Genomic DNA, 23,420 nt, shown 5'->3' with positions numbered 1-23,420 from the left:
AATTAAATGAAATTTTTTAAATAAATTTCAGTAAAATCTTCATGTCAATATTAATATAAATTTGAAATGTCTAATTTTATGGTCTAAAATTTATTTAACAAATTTCGTTTAACTCCTAATTGATACCAAATTAAAGTAATTTATTTGCAATCAATATCTTGAAAAAAACGTCGTTTTTTCAATCAACGCTTCAATTTTTTTAAATTATTTAATTTATTCATGACAGTTCGTTATTAAATATATTTAAAAAGTGAGGAGTATTGTCTGAGAATCATCTCGAAATTTCATTTCATTGCATGATAAATTACTAGAAAAATTTAAATAATCCTAGATTAGTTAAAAAAAAAGAAAACAAAATTTAATTTTACTTTCAATTCTATTGACTTGAGTACGGTTGAGCTTTAGTACATCAGATGTTTTAGCTAAAAAAAATAGAAACAAAAATAATTACAAGACATAGAAAAAATAATCAAATTAAAAATAATGATATCTACCCTCTATTTTTAATTAATTCGGAAAATTTTTTAAGTAAAAGCGATAATAAGATCGGTTTAGAATTTTCTAATGTTTTGTAATCTCCATTTTTCATCACACTATCGATATTTATTACGATGTAATTGACAACGTACTCCATCAGTAGATTTGCATGACATTGATCTGCTAACATTAATAATTTAATTGCATTTTCATTGGTCAATGATTCGCGAAGCAATTCCTCACACGATATCTTCAGTGTTTGTAATTTAAATCTATCAGCAACTTGTAATAGAGATACAGCTTTGCTGTCCAAATCATTAACTTTATCAGTGTAAATAAATCTCAACATATCTCGGAATATTTCAGGAGCTACATCACTTATCATCAATATATTATTGTTACTTTCTTGCATTCTGTGGAAAACTGAAGCAAGTACTGAACTTCCCCTGATTAAAAATATTGATTGAAAACGATTGAGAAGCGGTCGCTCCATGCAAACTGTATATCTATATATACAAACAAAAAAATTTAAATCAATTGGAATTATTGAAAAGAACTCGAATTTCATCACTTTTAATTTTTTTCAATCAATATTTTTAAACAGGGTCGTGCTGATAAAATTGTCTTATGCGCATGAAACTTTACGTCGCCAACAATTGAAATTACATCGACATTTATTTTTTTATCAAAGAACTTCTCAAAATCATCAGTTATTTTAGGCTTCAAAATTTTTAATGGAACTTCCGTTGTAGTTGATGTATAATCTTCAAGTACAACGAGATCCACACATAATGACATCATATCATTTGCTACTAAATTGACTTTATTTTCCACTAACTTTTTTATTTCCAGAAATTTATTAGAACCCCAACTCTCATGAAGTTTGAATACTCGAGTTGTTTTTTTAATACTTACTTTTTTTTCATTATTCTTATCCAAAATATGTATAGAATATATTGCTCTTACTGATTCTGTATCGCTGTGCTTTAAACACAAAAATGCTGACAGCCATTCTTTGACTTGCGTAACTTCATTATCTTTAAATTTTAGTCTCAAGTACCAGAAATCATTTATTTTAGCACCTGTTGAAAATTTAACAGAATCAACTTTTACGTCATCTGTACACGTGAGTGATGAATCGATGAATGAATTAAATTGATCTATTTTCCATTCGAAAATAACCTTATGTTCTTTCATTGACGAATAAGATCTCTTCATTTTTTTTTAAATTGTTAGTCGACAATCTGTAATTTAAAAATATTATTTAAACATTCAAAAGTACATTACTTTTTATACATTTTATATGAACGGATATATTATTAGAACCTGAATAGTTTATGGGATAAATGATTTAGATAAATTTTTGTCCAATTTATTTCCGGTTAAATTATGATTGTTTTGTTGACTCTATTCAAATTTAAACTTAAAGTTTACGCAAAGTAAAAAGTACTTTGAATAAGTACAAAAAAAATTAATGTTCAACAGTTACCTTCAGTACTTTGTGTAAATGCGATGCATACAAATAAATATATATATGTGTGTCCATGTATTTGTTAGTATAAGCCTATCGCGACATCTTCATCAAATTCAAATACGCGAAATTTTTAGATTAATACGATAAATCATTACGTTGAATCAGGACTTGGTTTATTGTTGAATTTTCGCTTTCAATTAAATATAATTTTAACCATATGTTTAATGACAATTACTAGCAAAATATACTAAAAAATGAAAACTATTACTTGCTGTTTATCTATCTTTTTATTAATTTGAAAGCCATTTAATTAATCAAAACAGATGAATAAGCCGTTCGAATAAGTTTTTTTTTAAATTCATTGAGTTTTGTTATCAAAAATAAGAAGAACATCAGAATATATGACAAATAATTTTTAAATTCCCGTTATAGGTATTGAAAATTTTCAAAAAAAGAAAATGAATTTCTGCAGTAAGTTTTCGTTGAAATTTTTAGCATTTTTAAATATGTCATTAAAAATCACTATAGTTTGAAAATAAATGATATATTATATATTTATTAGAAAAAAAGATAGGAAAGTACAAAAATTTAAACAAGTCAACAATCGTCACTAAGGAATTTCTTTCACTTACATTTGTTAGTAATTTTTAAAAATCTGAAAAACGGTTGAATTTGCGGGCCGAACCCAAAACTTCCCGCTGTTTCCGAGCTCAAAGAACTCAAAAAAGTAACTATTGGTGAACCCACCGAGCTCTTCAAGAGTAAAAAAAAAAGCCATTTTTCTCAAAAATTCATATATTTCTTTTCTAATTCTATATTTACTAAATTTTACTGAATATATATATATATAAATACATGAAGTGATCGGGTATACTGGGTCTTTTACCTTACTTGGTATTTTTTCAATCTGATTTTTTATACATATCTCTTAAACGAATTAACCGATCGAGATGGCTAAGGCGGTAATCAACAAGCTTTGTTCCAGAGCTCATTAAATTTTGAAATCTATCTGTCAAGTCGTTTCTGGAAAGTTTCAAAAAAACTAAAAAAAATTTTTTTTTTTTTCGTATTTCTCCTATATCTTAGAGTCTACTGAATCGATTGATCTTAAATTTTCAGGGAAGTTGACGGCCACCAAACTCTTTTGATTGCCGCAAGAACCATCTAAATCGGTTTGTTTATTGAAAAGATAAAGAGCGTTTACAACCATACACACATATATACACAAACGTACATATGCACACAGACAATGGGGCAAAGTTCTGAAAATGATCAGAATAGTTTCCTAGGACCTCAAAACGTCGACATCTAATGAAAACTCGATTTTCGAAAATCGGAGTGAAAACAATAACTTCGAAAATTTACAACTTTTCTACCGAAAAGTTAAAAAAATGGTATTGAAGATGAATTAACAATAAAATATACATTAAAATCCGGTAGTTTTGCGGGTAGTGCTAAAATAAATAACGTCTCTTAATTTATTTATATAGATTATTATTTTATTTTCTAGATCATTATACATAACACATGATGTAATACATATTAATTTAATAATTTTGAAAAAAAATAATTTACATCAATTCATTTAATCAATAAAACCAATGATAAAAAAAAATAATCTTGTACATATCAGACGTACTCCATTTGTAGACTTCTTCACGACCAGCAACACGAGCATTTTTCACCTCGAACCATTTCTTTTCATGACCATTACTTCGATCAAAACTATCCCAACGATAACCTGGCTTTATATCAAACCGATTGGGCATATAAAAGCCTTGATAACTCGGTTTATCTGGTTGTCTTTTGCCTTCTTTTATTTGTTTATCTTTTATAAAATTCGGCATGGAATCTCCTTCTCGTTCCTCTGCTCTTTGGAGAGCATCAATATCAGCATCATCAGCATATCTGGCCAATGTTTTAGTCATCTCATATAAATCCTGTTTCATTTTTTCAGTCCGGTCATCAACTTGCTCAAGTCCTTTTTCCCATTTAGAATATTTATTATTTTTTTCTTGCTGACGTTTTTCTTTTTCTAGACGTTCCAATTCTTCAGCTTTTGAATCACGTTGTTTACCAGTTTTTCGGTCTCTCATTACTGGAGCTTGACCATATCCACTCACTTCAGCACTCATATTATTAAACACTTCTTTTTCTTTTTGTTTATGAGCTACAGTTTCTTCTCTTAATCCTGGAACATGTTGTAAGCCAGCAGGATTACCATCCAAAGCAATTTTTTTTTCAGTACGACTATTTTTTTTTTTAATTTCTCCATCTAATCACCTGGTTGTTAAAAAAAAATTGTTAAGGTAGTAAAAACTACAATTTGAGATCAAAATGGAATATGATCTTGAAGTTCGAGGACAATTGAAAATTTTCGGATTATTTTTAACAAATCAATTACAAAAGAAAAACAAAACTGAAGATATGCACATGTAGAAAATAAAATAAAACTACAGGTGCGCGTTTTAAAATAATTTTTAAATTATAATTTAATAATAACAATCAGTTGATAATTAAATAGGTTTAAAAAATAAATATAAGTGTATTTTTACCAACAACCAGCGTAGCCATCAAAAAGACGATAAAATTCACCGGAAAAGGTGGCATGAAAAGTACTACGTTACTCATATTATCTAAAAAATAAATATAATTACTGAAATAAATAATAAAAATTGATTTCATAATTAATTAATTTCGTTATAATGATATTTAAATAATTATAAAATTGATAAAATGTAATAAAAAAGTTAATTATTTGAAAAAATTGTAGATCTGTTTTGGTAAGAGAAGAAATTCTACTTCCTCTTCTCTCTCTCTCTCTCTCTCTCTATATATATATATATATATATATATATATATATATATATATATATATATATATATATATATATATATATATATATATATACAATATCGGTCATTAATTCTTGCGCGGTAGCATAACATCGGGAAAAAAAAAACTTCTCTAAAGGAAAATATGTATCACTTTTTTATACAAATATTATCTATAAAAAAAAAAAATTGTAAAAAAAAAATACAATATTTAAAAATATATCTATATTAATTAAATGTAAAATTATAAATATGTATTGTAAAATAAGTGAATAAAAAAAAGTCCCTATAAAAAAAATCTCTAGATTTATAAATCACTAAAAAAAAATTACAATAAAAAAAAAAATTCCTACAAAGAAACATTTGCATATCTAAACATCTACTTAAAAAAAATATATAAAAATGAAAATCTCTACAAATAAAATATCTATAAAAAATCGGCTGTTTTGGAAAATCTCTATAAATCATCACATGTACAAATAAATATCTGAATAAAGTATAACCTCGAGAACTGGAAGCATTGCCACCACGTGCTCATAATCATGAATAAGTTCGTGTTGTAATATATAAGTATAAATAATAATAATAACAAAAATTATGGTTATTATTATGTTATTAAGAAAAATATAATAAATAATTTTAAACTTATAATAAGTGACTTCGAAAAACGTGAAAGATTCAAATCTGATAACTCCAAAGCACTGAGCCTGTAATAATTCATATAATTTTAATTTTTTTAATTTTATTAGTTAAACTTTATTTGAGAATATCATAAAATTATTATTATTTATTTTATAATTTTTAATTTTGTTTGACTATCAAGCCGTATGCCAGGATTCGATGAACGTCCAAAAATCACTTTTCTTTTTTAACTTCCCGCTAAGAGAATCGACGATTTTCGAAAGTCGAGTTTTCATCAGATGTCGACGTTTTGAGGTCCTAGGAAGCTATTCTAACTATCTTCAGAATGATGTCCGAGTGTATATATATATATATATATATATATATATATATATATATATATATATACTAATGCAAAAAATTAAAGGAGCAGAAAAATTTTATAAATTTTTTAGTGATTTTTGGAAGGCTGTAACTTGGTGAAAAAAAATCGTATCGAAAATTTAAAAAAAGGATTTTATAGCTTGAAACCTCTAGTTTAGGTGTATTTTTTCAAAATTTTTTAAAAGCTCCGATTATTGCGCAAACATGAGAAATACCGCGAGCCAAAAAATTTCTAAATTTTTTTTTTTTTCGAAGAGCCCACGGACCGCGGAAAAATTCTTTCAACTAAACGAATGCATACATCGTTTAGCAAATTTATTCAGCTTCAATTTGGTTTTTTTTTTTTAACCTCGTAGGACGATTTGTCGCAGAGATATCAGCCTTCAAATAGAAAGTGATCCTTTTGGCTTTGATCTTCGATATTTCAGGTACCAATGATCGCACAGAAAGTTGAAGGGCGGCGTTAAAAACTTGAATAAATTCCCTACAAGATCCTGTCATCATTTTTTGAAAAAAAAATTTTTTTTTATTTTTAACATCCATTAGAAGAAAGTACAAAAAAATGACTTTTTTTGGTTTTTTAGTAAATCAACCGCTACTCTGCATATATCGATAAAAAAAATAATGTTGCCAGGGACTTTTTTAGCTTAATGTACCCCCAAGACCCCTGTAAATTTTTGAATTGATCTATCGTACCGTTTTTTGGGAATCATCGATCAACGTTTAGCTAAACAATTAAAGGAGCAAGTTTTGTTCCTTTAATTGTGTAATCATAATCAATTGAAGGCTGATATCTCTGCGACAAATCGACCTACGAGGTTAAAAAAAAAACCAAATTGAAGCTGAATAAATTTGCTAAACGATGTATGCATTCGTTTAGTTGAAAGAATTTTTCCGCGGTCCGTGGGCTCTTCGAAAAAAAAAAAAAATTTAGAAATTTTTTGGCTCGCGGTATTTCTCATGTTTGCGCAATAATCGGAGCTTTTAAAAAATTTTGAAAAAATACACCTAAACTAGAGGTTTCAAGCTATAAAATCCTTTTTTTAAATTTTCGATACGATTTTTTTTCACCAAGTTACAGCCTTCCAAAAATCACTAAAAAATTTATAAAATTTTTCTGCTCCTTTAATTTTTTGCATTAGTATATATATATATATATATATATATATATATATATATATATATATATATATATATATATATATATATATATATATATATACACTCGGACATCATTCTGAAAATAGTTAGAATAGCTTCCTAGGACCTCAAAACGTCAACATCTGATGAAAACTCGACTTTCGAAAATCGGGGTGAAAACAATAACTTCCCAATTTTTCGAAAATCGTCGATTCTCTTAGCGGGAAGTTAAAAAAGAAAAGTGATTTTTGGACGTTCATCGAATCCTGGCATACGGCTTGATAGTCAAACAAAATTAAAAATTATAAAATAAATAATAATAATTTTATGATATTCTCAAATAAAGTTTAACTAATAAAATTAAAAAAATTAAAATTATATGAATTATTACAGGCTCAGTGCTTTGGAGTTATCAGATTTGAATCTTTCACGTTTTTCGAAGTCACTTATTATAAGTTTAAAATTATTTATTATATTTTTCTTAATAACATAATAATAACCATAATTTTTGTTATTATTATTATTTATACTTATATATTACAACACGAACTTATTCATGATTATGAGCACGTGGTGGCAATGCTTCCAGTTCTCGAGGTTATACTTTATTCAGATATTTATTTGTACATGTGATGATTTATAGAGATTTTCCAAAACAGCCGATTTTTTATAGATATTTTATTTGTAGAGATTTTCATTTTTATATATTTTTTTTAAGTAGATGTTTAGATATGCAAATGTTTCTTTGTAGGAATTTTTTTTTTTATTGTAATTTTTTTTTAGTGATTTATAAATCTAGAGATTTTTTTTATAGGGACTTTTTTTTATTCACTTATTTTACAATTCATATTTATAATTTTACATTTAATTAATATAGATATATTTTTAAATATTGTATTTTTTTTTTACAATTTTTTTTTTTTATAGATAATATTTGTATAAAAAAGTGATACATATTTTCCTTTAGAGAAGTTTTTTTTTTCCCGATGTTATGCTACCGCGCAAGAATTAATGACCGATATTGTATATATATATATATATAATCTGGTATTTGCTACGCTTCGGGGTGCGTTCCACTAAGCGTTCACAACGCTCAAAACGCCTCAAAATCCTATCTAAATACACGTGAGCGTGGCGTTGTGAACGTCAAGTGGAACGCATCCCAGTGCAGCCAGATCGTGGACTTGTGTATAATTTCCGTACATTAAAAACTAAATAAATTAGTATTTAAAGTCCTCCCAGAGAGTAAGTCGCCGTCGGTTTTTACCCCCACTATGGAAAAACAAGTCTAATCTCACGCCGTTACTATACATTAACATTACAAACCGAAAATTTCCGACAATTCCCGGCGGCGATTTACTCTCTGGGAGGACTTTATCTAAGATTAAACTAGGTTTTTATACAAATTTTTCGTAGAAACTTAAAAATCCATCCAAATGTAAAAACTTTACAAGTCTAAAAGACCAATCAAACTTAAAATTGAAATAAGTTAAATCCACATAGGATAGGAATCATCAAATGAAACATTGTAAAAAATACAACCATATGTATTAAAAATCACCTCTCAATAAAAAATAATTTAAAACCTAAAAATTTATCTAAGATAAAAAAAATTTACAAATACATAATTGTATTTTCTATTTAATAATAAAAAAGAAATGGAAATATTTATAAAAATTGCTATGAATGAGAAAATGTTTTGAAAAATTTAGTTATTTCCTTGTAAATTTACAAATTCCTATATGGATTCCTATAGAATCTTAGGTTGATTTTTTGTTGATAGAACTCTCTGCTGCAAAACAACTCTATTTTATGAGATTGAAATTAGCAAATGGCCAACAATTTTAAAATCTTTGAATTTTCAAATTTAATAATAATAGAAAATTATTTAATTTATTAATTTAAAATAAAAAAAGCTGTCCTCTAAGTGCACATGTTGTTTTTTCTATGTAGATTTAGAAATTTTAATAAATTTAAAAGCTATTTAATTAATCAAAACAGATGAATGAACCATTCAAATACTTTTTTTTTATATCCTGTAAAATTTTTTATCAAAATTTAAAAAAAACATCAGAAGATATAACAAATATTTCTTTTTACACTGATAGCTAAAGCTTCATTTTTTAGTTGTCAAAAAATTTTGATAAATATTTACATTATTATTAACTTCAACAAATTTATAAGTTTAAATATTTTTCATAATTTTTATTAATTTTTCAGATCAACGACAATCTTATCGCCATATTATCGTGACATCATCAAATTATATTACAATTGGTAAGAAAATATATTTTACTAAACTCATTAAAAAAATAAAATTATCTATAATTTTTATTTTTACACTAGAAATGAGAACTAGAAGGGCCAACAAAAAGTTGCCGTCTGAAATGGCGGCAACGGAAGAACCGCCGAGTAAAAAAACTAAATATTCCAAACTCCGTAATAAAATACCAGATGAAGAAATGGATGTTGATATTGATCCAGAATTAACTCTTCCTGTTGCGATTAAAAACGAAGACATCAAAGCAATTGACTATTTATTGAATAAAAAAATTGACGTTAACATTCATCAAGAGTCTTCTCCACCAGCTCTCCATTTAGCCGTCGAAACAAAAAACTTGGAGATAATTAATAAGTTAGTTGACCATAAAGCCGACATTGGCATTATTTATGAAAATAAAACAGCTTTGCATCTTGCTGTTGAACAAAGGAACAAAGCAATAATCGAAATACTTCTGAAAACTAAAAAGAATAAAAGTAAAGTAAACGCAAGAGCTAAAGGTCATTCGACACCTCTTAATGTGGCCATCAAGTCCGGTAACTTTGAGATATTTCAACTATTGATAAACTCTGGAGCATACATCAAACAAATTATTCGTGGAGATAATCCACTGCACTATACAGCCCAAAATAATGCTGTCGAAATAGCTGAGTATTTAATTAGCCAAGGAGCTAAAGTTGATACTGACATGAAAAATAAATTGTCGCCATTTCATCATTGCACACCATTACACGTCGCCGTTAACTGTGGAAGTTTTGAAGTGGCTCAATTATTAATAAACAAACAAGCCAGCGTTCACGCTAAGACAACATGGGGTAAAAAACCACTAGACTTAGCGATCGAAAAAGGCAATTATCGGATATTCAAATTATTAGTTGACTCCGGAGCGACTGTGGATTTGTCCTACAAAAATATGAATCGATTACATTGGGCAGCTTATCATAATTCATTGGAAATCGCTCAGTATTTATTTTCCATAGGAGATGACATACATTTTAATTGTTTCTACAGGTGGTCGGATTTTTATCAGTATACTCCATTACATGTTGCTATTCAGCAAGGAAGTGTCAAAGTAGCTCAATTCCTTCTTAGTAAAGGTGCTGATGTTAACATTTGTGGAAAAAACGGTGAATCACCGCTTACAATTGCCATTGAAAAAAAAAATTCTGAACTATTTCAGTTACTCTTAGATGCTCGAGCTGAAATAAGTGATTGTCCGAATAAAGTTTTACCTTTACATCAAGCTGTCGCTGTAAGTAATGTCGAGGTTACGAAATTTTTTCTCGAACGTGGAGTTGATGTTAATGTAATATGTGAATGTCCAGTGTCTAAATATTCAGATTGCACGCCGCTGCAACTTGCAGTAAGCACAGGAAATCTGGAAATCATAAATTTATTACTGAAACATAAAGCGGACGTTAATAAAAGCACTACAAAGTTAGGATCAGCTATCGGAATAGCTGTGGATCGGAATAATTATGAATTGTACGAGTTGTTATTAAAAGCTAGTGCAGATATTAATAAACCTTCGAATATGACACTGTTACATAGAGCTGTTGGTGCAAACAATTATCGTATAGCTAATGATTTAATCAAACTCGGTGCAGATGTTAATGCAATTAATGGATCTGAAACTTCACAGTACTACGGATGCTCACAGTTACAAATTTCAATTATGAATGAAAATAAAAAAATCGCAAGATTGCTTCTTAAAAAACAGGCAAAAGTTGATGATAAAGAATTTGATGAAACTCCACTTGGTATCGCTTGCGAGTGCGGTAATTTTGAATTAGTCAAGATACTTGTCAACGCAGGCGCTGACATTAATAAAATTTCTAACAAAGCGATGCCGTTATACTGGGCCGTTAATGAACAAAACTATCAAATTGTTAAATATTTAATTGACCGCAAAGCTCATGTTAATATTATTTATAACGGCACAACTTTACTCTATCGCGCTGTAGAAAGTGGATCTATAAAAATAGTTGAATTTTTGCTTAAAAATGGTGCCGAAGTAAATGCAATTAATGATTCTGATGAAACATCTCTTACCGTAGCTGTAAAAAAGGATAATTTGGAGCTAGTTAAAATTCTAATCAATGCCGGAGCTCAGGTGAATTTAAGTAATAACAAAAATTATTCACCATTACACTGGGCCGTTCAGCGTAACAACTATAGTACGACTCAATATTTAATCGAACAAGGAGCTGAAATTAATAGTATTCGCTTTGGTAAAACGCCACTGACTATTGCTTGTAACAATGGAAGGAAAGATATCGTTGAGCTTTTGATTAAAAGTGGAGCTATCATTGATCATAAAAGATTAAATATGACAGCTCTCGGCATAGCTTGTAAGCAGGGTAATTTCGATTTAGTTGAGTTACTAGTAAACTTTGGAGCGAGTGTTGATCTTCGTTCCGGTGGTGCGACTCCGTTATGTTGGGCGGTCACTAGGAGAAATTTCAAAATTGTTAAGTATTTAATTGACCGCAATGCTCATGTTAATATTATTTATCAAGGCACAACTTTACTCTATCGCGCTGTAGAAAGTGGATCTATAAAAATAGTTGAACTTTTGCTTAAAAGTGGTGCCGAAGTAAATGCAATTAATGAGGAAGGTAGAACAGCTCTTACCGTAGCTGTTAGAAAAGATAATTTGGAGCTGATGAAAATTCTAATCAATGCCGGAGCTCAGGTGAATTTAAGTAATGACAAAACTTATTCACCATTACACTGGGCCGTTGAGCGTAGCAACTATAGTACGACTCAATATTTAATCGAACAAGGAGCTAAAATTAATAGTATTCGCTTAAATAGCACGCCACTGACTATTGCTTGTTACAATGGAAGAAAAGATATCGTTGAGCTTTTGATTAAAAGTGGAGCTATCATTGAAGATAAAAGATTAAACATGACACCTCTCGGCATAGCTTGTAGGCAGGCTAATTTAGATTTAGTTGAGTTACTAGTAAACTTTGGAGCGAGTGTTGATCTTGTTTCTGATAATATGACTCCGTTATGTTGGGCGGTTCATGTGAAAAATTTCAAAATTACTAAGTATTTAATTGATCACGGAGTTAAAGATATTGATGCTCGTTGGCATGGTACTATTCTATTGTACTTAGCAATTGTAAATCAAGACCTACAAATAGTTGAACTCTTACTTGAACACGGAGCTACAGTTAATATTGTCAATAAAAATGGTACAACAGCTCTTGGATTGGCTATTAAGACTAGTAATTTGGAATTAGTCGAATTGATATTACATGCTGAGGGTACAGATATAAATGCTGCGTGTCACGATAATCGACGGCCATTAGAAATTGTAGCGCAAGATCACAATGTAGCTTTGATGAAGCTTTTAATTAATCATCGAGCTCATATTGATTTTATAACTAAAGAAAACCTGAAATTTATTTTTCATGTTTTACACGTAGGAAATATCGAAATGCTCAAGCTAATATTATCTAAAAATGTTGACATTAATTGCAGGAATTTTAATAATGAAACACTCTTATTTGCTGCTATTAGACAGAGATCATTTGAAAAAACTGAATTCATACTTATGAGAGAAGATTTTGTCAATATTAATGATGTCTCCCACGGCGAGTCTGCGCTTCACGAAGCTGGTAAATTCGGAGCGGACAATCCGTTGATATTGAATCTTTTATTAAATGCTGGAGTTGATGTTAATCTTGTAAATAAATCCAATCAGACGGCTGTAAATACAACAAATTTTGAGAGAAACAAACAAATTATTAGAGAGCACATGGTAAAATTGAAGGCAGCTGGTTGGTCTTTAACTAATCAAAATTTAAAGGCAATCATCGAAAAAGGATTGGACGATTTTTTTATTGATTGTTTAAAGGAAATAGAACTGATGAAAAATATGAAAATTGATCAGACTATCATGAGTTACTACGATGTTTTGCGTATTAATCACCATGAAATCGCGGTTAAATTAAATAATTTTGACAATAAAACTTTAAACGAAAAAGAGTTGCAGTTACTATTCCCTTTGTATGGTCGGATAATTTACTATCGTTTATTTAAAAGCTTACAGAGAAATAAATTGCTAAGCATAAGCACTCATGTATTTGGTACATTACTTTCTGGTCAACTGCCGTTTGATATTATGAGAGCAATTAATCCTTATTTAAGCAACAGAGATCTCAAAATATTATCTCAATGCTAAAAAGTAATTTTTTCTATCGTTTTTGTCTTTAATTTATAATTCTCCAATAAAAAATTTTTCAAAAAATAATAAAACTTAAAATTGTAATAATAAGATTTAAAAAATTATATTTATTCAAGTAATCAATAAATTCCAGTAATCAATAAATTCAAGTAATCAATAAATTCAAGTAATCAATAAATTCAAGTGATAAAATATTTCTTTATGTAAAACAATTTGTGTTTTTCTAAGATGTCAAATAAATAAATCAATTTGAATCCGAGTTTATATTTGTTGTATTAATTATGATATTTTATCATGCGTGTAAATGCAGCAGACATCAGACAAATTTAAAACTATAAAAAAATAAAGTAAATAATTGAAAAAATAATAATTTTTTAAATTCACTTATTAATTTTAAATTTTTTTAAATGCACATTTTTTTTAAATTTGAATTTATTAATTATCTACTCTATTTGTTAATAATTTTAAATTTGTCTGATATCTGCTACATTCACACTCATTATTTTATTGATATATAAAAATAAGTATAAGAGAATAATTCCAGTGAATTGAGTTGCTGGAGTAAGTTTTCGTTTAAAAAAGAAAGCATTTACAACTGCTATTAATTAGGAGTTAAATAAAATTTTTTAATGAATTTCAGTCAAATCTTCATGACAATATTAAAAATTCGAAATGTCTAATTTTATGGTCTAAAATTTACTTAACAAATTTCGTTCAACTCCTAATTGATACCTAAGTTAAGTAATTTTTTTTTTAATTCATGTCTTGGAAAATTTGTCGTTTTGTCAATCAATACTTTAATTTTTTTCAATCAATTAATATTTTTATGACAGTTCGTCATTAAATATTTTTAAAAAGTGAAGAGTATTGTCTGAGATTATTTCAAAATTTTATTTCATTGCATGATAAAGTATTAGACAAATTTATTTTTTAAGATACATCCATCCTAGATTAGTTAGAAAGAAAAAAGTTTAATTTAACTTTCATATTAATCTCGATCCTATTTACTTGAGTGTAGTTGAGCTTTAGTACGTCAGATGTTTCTGCTGAAAAATATATATAAAAATAATTACAAAACATAGAAAAAATAGTCAAATAGAAAATAATGATATGTATCCTCTATTTTTAATTAAACCAGAAAATTTTTTTCTGCCCTCCGGCCGGAAAGTGGCAACTTTCGGGCCGCTGCCCTAAACTAAGTTGCAACTTTCCGGCTTCGTCGAGCAGAAAAATAGTATACACACATTGGCCAGTAAAAAAGAATGCCTCAGACTACATATATGTTTGTTAGCCTCGGCCATCAATTATATGTGCTCTGAGACTTTTCTTATTTTACTGGCCTAGGTATGTAATATACTATTAAGTAAAATCGATAATGAGATCGGTTTAGAATTTTTCAATGTTTTGTAATCTCCAGTTTTCATCACACTATCGATATTTATTATGATGTAATTGACAACGTACTCCATCAGTAGATTTGCATGACATTGATCTGCTAACATTACTAATTTAATTGCATTTTCATTGGTCAATGATTCGCGAAGCGATTCCTCACACGATATCTACAGTGTTTGCAATTTAAACCTATCAGCAACTTGTAATAGAGATACAGCTTTGCTGTCCAAATCATCAACTTTATCAGTATAAATAAATCTCAACATATCTCGGAATATTTCAGGAGCTACATCACTTATCATCAATATGTTATTGTTACTTTCTTGCATTCTGTGGAGAACTGAAGCAAGTACTGGACTTCGTGCTGATAAAATTGTCTTATGCGCATGAAACTTTACGTCGCCAACAATTAAAATCACATCGACATTTATTTTTTTATCAAAGAACTTCTCAAAATCATCAGTTATTTTAGGCTTCAAAATTTTTAATGAAACTTCCGTTGTAGTTGATGTATAATCTTCAAGTACAACGAGATCCACACATAATGTTATCATATCATTTGGTAGTAAATTATCTTTATTTTCCAGCACCTTTTTTATTTCCAGAAATTTATTTGAACCCCAACTCTCATGAAGTTTGAATACTCGAGTTGATTTTTTAACACTTACTTTTTTTTCGTTATTCTTATCCAAAATATAGATAGAATATGTTGCTCTTACTGATTCTGTATCGCTGTGTTTTAAGCACAAAAATGCTGACAGCCATTCTTTGACTTGTGTTACTTCGTTATCTTTAAATTTTAGTCTCAAGTACCAGGAATCATTTATTTTAGCACCTGTTGAAAATTTAACAGATTCAACTTTTACGTCATCTGTACACGTGAGTGATGAATCGATGAATGAATTAAATTGATCTATTTTCCATTCGAAAATAACCTTGTGTTCCTTCATTGACGAATAAGATCTCTTCATTTTTTTTTAAATTGTTAGTCAACAATCTGTAATTTAAAAATATTATTCAAACATTTAAAAATACATCATTTTTTATATATTTCATATGAAAGTATATATTATTAGAACCTGAATAGCTTACGTGATAAATAAATGATGTATATCAATTTTTGCCGAATTTATTTCCAGACAAATTATAATTTTTTTGTTGAATTCATTCAAATTTAAACTAAAGTGTAAGTAAAGTAAAAAATACTTTGAATAAGTATAAACAATATTATTGTTTAACCGTAATCCTTAGAACATCGTGTGAATGCGATATCGTGATGTATACAAATATATATATGTATATACATATATTTGTTAGTATAAGCCTATCGCGTCATCTTCATCAAATTCAAATACGCGCAATTTTTCGATTGATAGGATAAATCATTACGTTGAATCAGGACTTGGTTTATTGGTGAATTTTCGCTTTCAATTAAATATAGCTTTTATCATATGTTTAATGACAATTACTAGAAAAATATACTAAAAAATTTAAACTATTACTTGTTGTTTATTTATCTTTACTGAATATTGAAAATAACAAAGCCATCTGCTGATTGCATTGTAATTTTTTTTTCTCATGAGAATTTTTATTAATTTGAAAGCCATTTAATTTATCAAAACAGATGAATAAGCCGTTCGAATAAATTTTTTTTAAATTCACTGAGTTTTGTTATAAAAAATGACATAAATAACCATAGTTTAAAATATATATTTCACCACATCAGTTATCCGAATTCAGTTTGGAGGTGGGAGCGTCTGTGGCAACTAAAGTATCGATATCGAAGGTATCGACTAGAGAGAATCGATTTCATGCTTACAATGGTGGTGGTGCCATCAACAGTTATACGTTACTTATTACCTTAAAAATGAAATATAATTAGTCATAAATAATAAAAATTAATTTCATAATTTATTAATTTCGTTACAATGATATGTAAATAATCATAAAATTAAAAAATATAATAAAAATTTTAATTATTTCAATAAATGAATTTTCGCGGGTGTAATTTTGTAGTTACCGTTTTAAATTTATTTTGAATTTCTTTTTTAACGATCGTAGATCCGTTTTGATAAGAGAAGAAATTCTACTTGCTCTTCTTCCCTATATATATATATTTATATATTATCTGGTGATAGGACGCTCTGGTATCCTTATAAAATAAATTTAATTATTATTAATTAATGAGTTAATAATTTCTTTCAATAGAATTTTTGAATTTTGTTGCTACCGGATAATTTTTTGAATTAATAATTTTAATCGGTGACTTTTAAAACGGCGACTAAAAATTATAATTAAACCAAATTATAACCTGTCAATTGGTCATCGAACGTTTATAAAAAAAAGAGAGGTAACTTGTGTTTGATTTACGTATATTAAGAACTAATTAAATTGGTATTTATCTGAGATAAAATAAATGTTTAAATACATAATTCATATTTTCTATTTAATAATAAAAGATAAATGAAAATATTTATAAAAATGAATTGATTTTTATATAAATTTACAAATTCCAATATGGATTCCTATAGAATCTTACGTTGATTTTTTTTTTATAGAATTTTATGCTACAAAACAACTTTATTTTATGATATTGAGATTAGCAAACAGCCGACAATTTTAAAATCTTTGAATTTTTAAAGTTAAGATTAATAGAAAATTATTTGAAATATTTAATTTATTAATTTAAAAGTAGAAAATCTGTCCGCTGATTGTACTGTCATGTTTTTATTTACACAGAAAAAAAAAGGATTTTTCATAGCATATAAAATATTGCACGACTCATGATGCAAAGCATCTGAGATGTGCTTTACGATCGAAAAATTTATTTCGCCTCACTTCGGCAACTAATTCCATACTTTTCAAAAATTTATTTAGTTCAAGAAAAACGGAAAAAACATGAAAATAGTTTAAAAAAGTTTCCTGTCCGTCACAATAACTTGCAAAAAAATCTAGTTATTGTAAATATAATTATAAAAAAAATACTAGTATAATTAAAAAAAAAAAAAAACAATTAATGAAAATTGTAAATTTATTCGTGCTTCCCGCCATTTTTTTGTTATTTCATAGTAAATGAGCATTATGAGTCGTGCACTTTTCGACTTTCCAAATTTTTTTTTTTTTGGTGAATTGAAGAAAAAGAGTTTCTTGGCACAGGAAATTTTTTTTCGGTGCACAAAATTTTTCTCACCCTATGAAAATTTTTGTTTTTAATTTGTAACAGAAAAAAGTTTTTGAGATGGGTAAAAATTTTTTGCGCCAAAAAAATCATTTTTTTCTGTGTATTCGAAGTTAAAAATTTTTATCAAGTTCAAAGCCATTCATACAATTAAACAAAACAGATGAAATACTTTTTTTTTATATTCCATGAGTTTTGTTATCGAAAATGTGAAAAACATCAGGTGATACGACACAGGTTTTTTTTTATACTCTTGGGTAAAAAAAAATAACTTGATTTTGGCGTAGTTTTAAAAATTGAATTGAAAAGTCTAGCAAGACAAAAAAAAGTCAAGGGCGTGTTCAGAAATACACTCTGGAGGTGAAAAATTACCTGTCCAGGTGTGATTAGTACCTTTGTAATGTCAAATCGCACCTCTGATTCGACTACAGAATATTTCTGAACGCAGGAGTTGAATATTTCTCTTCCAGAGTGTGTTTCTGAACACGCCCCAAGTTCAAGTCCTTTTTTTTATGAATGAGAAACATATTTTAACCCTTTAGAGTCAGAGGATCTCGAAACGTCTCCGTGTGAGACTAGTGGGGAGAGTGCGAATCGTAGAGTCCCGTGAGCTTGTATGAGTGACATGTGAGAGTAGTAGTGTGCCTGTGAGTACGCTTCCACTCGTTTGAATCTCGCGCTGCGTTCATCGACAGTGCCGTAGTTAGTATTGTTGACGTGAGGAAATAGTCTCCGAAAGTAAGATTAGAAAAATTAAACAAATTTTATACATTGTTAGGTAATTGCAATATTACTTAATTATATTTATGATGAAACCTAATGTTTATCTTACTTTGAATTTAAGTCCTTTGATATTTATTATTTAATAAATTAAAAATAAAAAATAAAATAATTTTTAATTCCCGCTTAGGTGAAATTTTTTCTCTTATAATACGGCCCTGTCACATTTGCTTCGCGCTCTTTCTAATTCTATGGGGCTCCGCCAGTTCGAAAAGTGGGGTTTCAAGGTCAGACTCTAAAGGGTTAAGATATGAAAAAATATTTGGTTTTGCCCAAGTTGTCTTACTTAGTACCGATTTACGCTAATAACTAAATCTAATTAAAGTCACGTTATCTTGGCCTTGACTTAGTTGACGCAAATTTTTAAGTTAATAAAGTCATATTGAATTTAAAAGTAAGTGGAGCCAAAATCAACTTAACTGACTCAAATGCAAATCAATAAAATTAGAGCCGTCGAAATCAAGTTATTTTTTTGACCTGGGCTAATAGCTAAAGCTTCATCTTTTATAGTTGTCAAATAATTTTGATAAATATCATTTATTTTATCATCAACTTCAACGTATTTATACTTTTAAAATATTTTTCATAATTCTTATAAATTTTTCAGATCAACGATAATCTTATCGCCAAATTTTGGTTACATTATTAAATTATATTACAATTGGTAAGAAAGTATATTTTATTAAACTTATTAAAAAAAGAAAATTATTGATAATTTTTATTTTTACACTAGAAATAAGAACTAAAAAGGCCAAAAAAAAGTTGCAGTCACAAATGGCGGCAACCGAAGAACCGCCAAGTAAAAAAACTAAACACTCCAAACTCCGTAATGAAATACCAGAAGAAAAAGTGGATGGAAATAAAAACATTGGCGTTAACATTAATCAAGAATCTTATCCACCAGCTCTCCATCTAGCCGTCGAAACACAAAACTCAGGAGTAAATAATAAGTTAGTTGACCATAAAGACGACATTGGCATTATTTATGAAAATAAAACAGCTTTGCTTCTTGCTGTTGAACAAGGTAACAAAGAAATGGTCAAAATACTTCTGAAACCTAAAAAAAATAAAAGTAAGGTAAACAAAAGAGCTAAAGATCATCCGACACCTCTTACTGCGGCTATCAAGTCTGGTAACTTTGAGATATTTCAACTATTAATAAACTCTGGAGCGTCCATTAAAAAAATGATTCGTGACGATAATCTACTCTATTATACAGCCCAATATAATGCTGTCGAAATAGCTGAGTATTTAATTGCCCAAGGTGCTGATGTTAATACTTTCATTACAAATGCTCCGTCGCCATTTTACCGATTCGCGCCATTACACGTCGCCATTAATTGTGGAAGTTTTGAAGTAGCTCAATTACTAATAAATAGCCAAGCCAACGTTCACACTACGACAAGAAGGAATAGAACACCATTAGACTTAGCGATCGAAAGAGGCAATTATCGGATATTCAAATTATTAGTTGACTCCGGAGCGACTGTGGATTTGTCCTTCAAAAATACGAATCGATCACATTGGGCAGCTTATCATAATTCATTGGAAATCGCTCAGTATTTATTGTCCATAGGAGATGATATTCATTTTAATTGCTTCTGCAGACGGTCGGACTTTTATCGGTATACTCCATTACATGTTGCTATTCAGCGAGAAAGTGTCAAAGTTGCTCGATTCCTAATTAGCAAAGGTGCTGATGTTAACATTTGTGGAAAAAACGGCGAATCACCGCTTACAATTGCCATTGAAAAAAAGAATTCTGAACTATTCCAGTTACTGTTAGATACTGGAGCTGAAATAAATGATTGTCCGGATAAAGTTTTACCTTTACATCAAGCTATTGCTGTAAATAATAGCTACGTTACGAAATTTTTGCTCGCCCTCGCGGTCTTGCAACCACAATAAATCCACCGTGGATCCACCGTGGTTTCACCGTGGATCCATCGTGGATCCACCGTGGTTTTGTGACATTTATCCACCGTGGTTCCACGGTGAAACCACCGTGGATCCACGGTGAAACTACCGTGGATCCAAGGTGAAACCACTATAAATCCACTATAAATCCACGGTGGATCCACGGTGGATCCACAGTGGATCTACGGTGAAACCACAGTGGATCCACGGTGGTTTCCACAGTGGATTCATAGTGGTTTTATGGTTTTTTTTGTCGTGTTTGCAGTACGTTTTCAACGTACTTTTATGGTATAGTTATACCGTTTAATACATAAGCACTAACTAAAAATAGATTTTACCAACTATCAAATAAAAAAAATGAAAAATTCGAGAGTGAAACTACAATTGAATTACGATGTAAAGCTATAAGTCTTAAAAAATTAAATTTACTATAAACTAGATTTATCTTTGCTGGGTTGATAGTAAGTGACCGAAGACCGATTTTCACATGCCTTAGCGCGAAAGCGCGTATGTATATTTTGGTCTCACCTCAAAATTTATTTTTTGTACTTTGACAAAAATAGTTCAAGAAAACATTAATGTCATAGTGTAATACAAGATACCCCTGTATTACTATCAAAAATGGATTATTATCTCTCTGCTAACATTCAGCGAGTAACGCATTCCATGATTGCTTCAAGATCAGAATTTATAACTTCTGAAATAAGTATCTTACCAGGGACACTACAAAAGGTGGGCGCGATCTAGTGGTGAGCACTGAACTACTTCCGCTGCTGCTGCCTAGCATCATAACTTTTTAAATCAATAATCATTAGGATTAAATATATATTCGTTAATCTCGAACAAATATATATATATATATATATATATATATATATATATATATTTATTCTAAATGGATATATTTTTTTGTGTCTAAGTAATATTTATTAGAGTTGATATAATAATATATTGCTTTAATATTTGGGGTTGTTGGCACTGTAAAATAATTTATTTGTCTATTAAATAAATATTTTCTTAACTTAACCAAATGATTTTATTATCTTAGAGAGAGAATTATTAATGTCAACCAAATAGAGTCTATTAAATCATTTATTAAAAATTGAGAAAATAGATCATGTTAACGTAATAAAATTTAGTTGTCCCAAATCAATTTTAGTTTAATAGAATTTAACAAAACCAATTTAATTGCCGCAGAGGAATTTTTTTCGTGTATTAAAACTTCCTGTAGAAAATTTGTGCAGCTGTGAAAAGTGTTATTTGGAGTTTTTTATATTTATTAAAATGTAAAAAAAATATTCATGTTATTTTTTTTTAACTGTTGATTATTTATGATTTTTAAATTTAAAAAAATTATATTTTTTCTTAAATACTATAAAAATATACAAAAACGGTCATGTGTGATTTTTTAAGAAAAAAAATTTTTTTATATTTTTTCTATAATTTATAAAGTTCTCATGTTTCGAACTTGCAGTTTTCTTCCGTGTTTCTCATTCTAATAATTATTATAACTTATAAACTATCGAAGATACGACCATGACCCTTCAAGTCTTTATTGTTTATCATGAAACAATAAATAAATTAAGCTATAATTTTAAACTCTTGATCATTTATTTATTTAGTTTTAAGTGAATGTTTATAAAAAGATTTTGAGAAAATTTGTTTTAATGTTTCAGCTCAATTATTTATTGACTTTTATATGATTATTTATATAACAACATACAAATAAATTTAATGTCAATATAACTTTTAGTTATTAAGATACTAACTCTTCAAACACAAGAATATCTCTTTTTTCCGAATAATTTCTCTCATTGTTCAGAAAAAAATTGAGCTGAAGCATTGAAACAAAACTGAAATTGTTTATTGCTTAATGGAGAACAAAATTGACTTTGAGTACTTTAATCTTATCTTAAGAATTATCGAGGTTTTATTGTTTACTTTCATTTTTACAAATTTTGTTAATTAACAAATACATAATTAAAAAGAAAATTGGGATTAAAATTTTTTTGAATTTCGAAAGACTTCGTCCACAGAATTTTTTGAGCAAATCAGCTAATTATTACATGCTTTGCAACATTTGATATCGTGTTTGAATAAAATTACTAGTTAGTTTTCAGGAATTGATCAATAAAATTACGTAAAAGTTATCACTCCAAAACAATGTTATAGATAATTTTATTCGTGAGGTTGTTGAAAATCAACGAGGTAACGTTAATTATTATTTACAGAAAGTTGGACAAAAAAAAAGTCTTATGATTGCTGCATCATATTTTAGGTTAATTAAGTCGACAAAAAAATTATGTAAAGTATCACTATTATTTATACATACTAGAGTGGTCCAAAGAAAAAACTGCTTTTAGACAAAAAAAAATTCCCTTCAAAGCACAGCTTTATATCTCAGTTCTTAATGAGATTCAATGAATTTCTATTTTTCCATTTGAATTACACGCGTACAAAAATTCATTTTACGTTTTCATCCGGTAAAACTACGGAAAAAATTTTTTTACTTGAGTTAGATTTTTAGAAACGTCTTCATTTATCACTATTTCAACTGAAAAATTCACGTCAAGATCTCGCGTCAAACCACGGTAAAACCACGGAAAAACCACGGTGGATCCACGGCGGATCCACGGAAAAACCACGGTGAATCCACAATGGGTCTACTGTGGATCCACTGTGGATCCACCGTGGTTTTGTCGTGGATTCACCGTGGATCCACCGTGGTTTTGTCGTGGAT

The 23,420-nt window shown here is 28.6% G+C and overlaps 4 protein-coding genes and 1 long non-coding RNA gene across 8 annotated transcripts; 2 read left to right on the top strand and 3 right to left on the bottom strand.

Moving 5' to 3' along the window:
• Nucleotides 1–121: 121 nt before the first annotated feature.
• LOC130663602 (uncharacterized) lies at nucleotides 122–1,911 on the bottom strand. The gene is made up of 3 exons (XR_008989225.1): nucleotides 1,804–1,911; nucleotides 495–1,721; nucleotides 122–422 (listed from the first exon to the last, which is right to left on the bottom strand). It is a non-coding gene; the product is annotated as an uncharacterized LOC130663602 (long non-coding RNA).
• A 175-nt stretch (nucleotides 1,912–2,086) lies between these two features.
• LOC130663215 (BUD13 homolog) lies at nucleotides 2,087–4,565 on the bottom strand. The gene is made up of 3 exons (XM_057462334.1): nucleotides 4,507–4,565; nucleotides 3,578–4,234; nucleotides 2,087–2,141 (listed from the first exon to the last, which is right to left on the bottom strand). The coding sequence occupies exons 2-3, from the start codon at nucleotides 4,084–4,086 to the stop codon at nucleotides 2,087–2,089; spliced, it is 564 nt and encodes a 187-aa protein (XP_057318317.1). The 5' UTR covers nucleotides 4,087–4,234; nucleotides 4,507–4,565.
• Nucleotides 4,566–7,013: 2,448 nt separating this feature from the next.
• LOC130663737 (serine/threonine-protein phosphatase 6 regulatory ankyrin repeat subunit C-like) lies at nucleotides 7,014–13,630 on the top strand. Of its 2 annotated transcripts, none has more exons than XM_057463162.1 (3): nucleotides 7,014–8,130; nucleotides 9,152–9,208; nucleotides 9,278–13,630. In XM_057463162.1, exon 3 carries the CDS (start codon nucleotides 9,280–9,282, stop codon nucleotides 13,405–13,407), a length of 4,128 nt encoding a protein of 1,375 aa, XP_057319145.1. In that variant the 5' UTR covers nucleotides 7,014–8,130; nucleotides 9,152–9,208; nucleotides 9,278–9,279; the 3' UTR covers nucleotides 13,408–13,630. The 2 variants fall into 2 exon arrangements, with proteins under 2 accessions (XP_057319145.1, XP_057319144.1); XM_057463161.1 differs by lacking the exon at nucleotides 7,014–8,130 and adding an exon at nucleotides 8,174–8,459.
• A 242-nt stretch (nucleotides 13,631–13,872) lies between these two features.
• On the bottom strand, nucleotides 13,873–16,350 carry LOC130663259 (speckle-type POZ protein-like A). Of its 3 annotated transcripts, none has more exons than XR_008989165.1 (3): nucleotides 15,898–16,350; nucleotides 14,875–15,802; nucleotides 13,873–14,456 (listed from the first exon to the last, which is right to left on the bottom strand). XR_008989165.1 is itself a non-coding variant. In XM_057462380.1 (2 exons), the coding sequence occupies exon 2, from the start codon at nucleotides 15,774–15,776 to the stop codon at nucleotides 14,973–14,975; it is 804 nt and encodes a 267-aa protein (XP_057318363.1). In that variant the 5' UTR covers nucleotides 15,777–15,802; nucleotides 15,898–16,350; the 3' UTR covers nucleotides 13,873–14,972. The 3 variants fall into 3 exon arrangements, 1 of the variants encoding a protein (XP_057318363.1); XR_008989166.1 differs by having other exon boundaries at nucleotides 13,873–14,453; XM_057462380.1 differs by having other exon boundaries at nucleotides 13,873–15,802.
• Nucleotides 16,351–16,946: 596 nt separating this feature from the next.
• On the top strand, nucleotides 16,947–20,671 carry LOC130663214 (ankyrin-1-like). The gene is made up of 3 exons (XM_057462333.1): nucleotides 16,947–17,155; nucleotides 19,371–19,427; nucleotides 19,497–20,671. The coding sequence occupies exon 3, from the start codon at nucleotides 19,538–19,540 to the stop codon at nucleotides 20,669–20,671; it is 1,134 nt and encodes a 377-aa protein (XP_057318316.1). The 5' UTR covers nucleotides 16,947–17,155; nucleotides 19,371–19,427; nucleotides 19,497–19,537.
• The last annotated feature ends 2,749 nt before the right edge of the window (nucleotides 20,672–23,420 follow it).

The sequence above is a fragment of the Microplitis mediator genome, chromosome 2 (assembly GCF_029852145.1).
Source record: "Microplitis mediator isolate UGA2020A chromosome 2, iyMicMedi2.1, whole genome shotgun sequence".
Taxonomy (NCBI): Eukaryota; Metazoa; Arthropoda; class Insecta; order Hymenoptera; family Braconidae; genus Microplitis; species Microplitis mediator.
The sequence above is the reverse complement of the archived record's forward strand: the minus strand, read 5'-3'. Positions and strand labels throughout refer to the sequence as shown.

Bases quoted from the DNA above. Each gene is read 5' to 3' on its own strand.
- LOC130663215 (XM_057462334.1), bottom strand. From the start codon at position 4,086: ATGAGTGCTGAAGTGAGTGGATATGGTCAAGCTCCAGTAATGAGAGAC. The intron at 2,142-3,577 runs GTACAAGATTAT...TTTAATTGAAAG, and splicing joins AAATGGAGTACGTCTGATAT to CGAAAATTCAACAATAAACC.
- LOC130663737 (XM_057463161.1), top strand. The intron at 9,209-9,277 runs GTAAGAAAATAT...TTTTTACACTAG, and splicing joins ATCAAATTATATTACAATTG to AAATGAGAACTAGAAGGGCC.
- LOC130663259 (XM_057462380.1), bottom strand. From the start codon at position 15,776: ATGAAGAGATCTTATTCGTCAATGAAGGAACACAAGGTTATTTTCGAA.
- LOC130663214 (XM_057462333.1), top strand. From the start codon at position 19,538: ATGGCGGCAACCGAAGAACCGCCAAGTAAAAAAACTAAACACTCCAAA.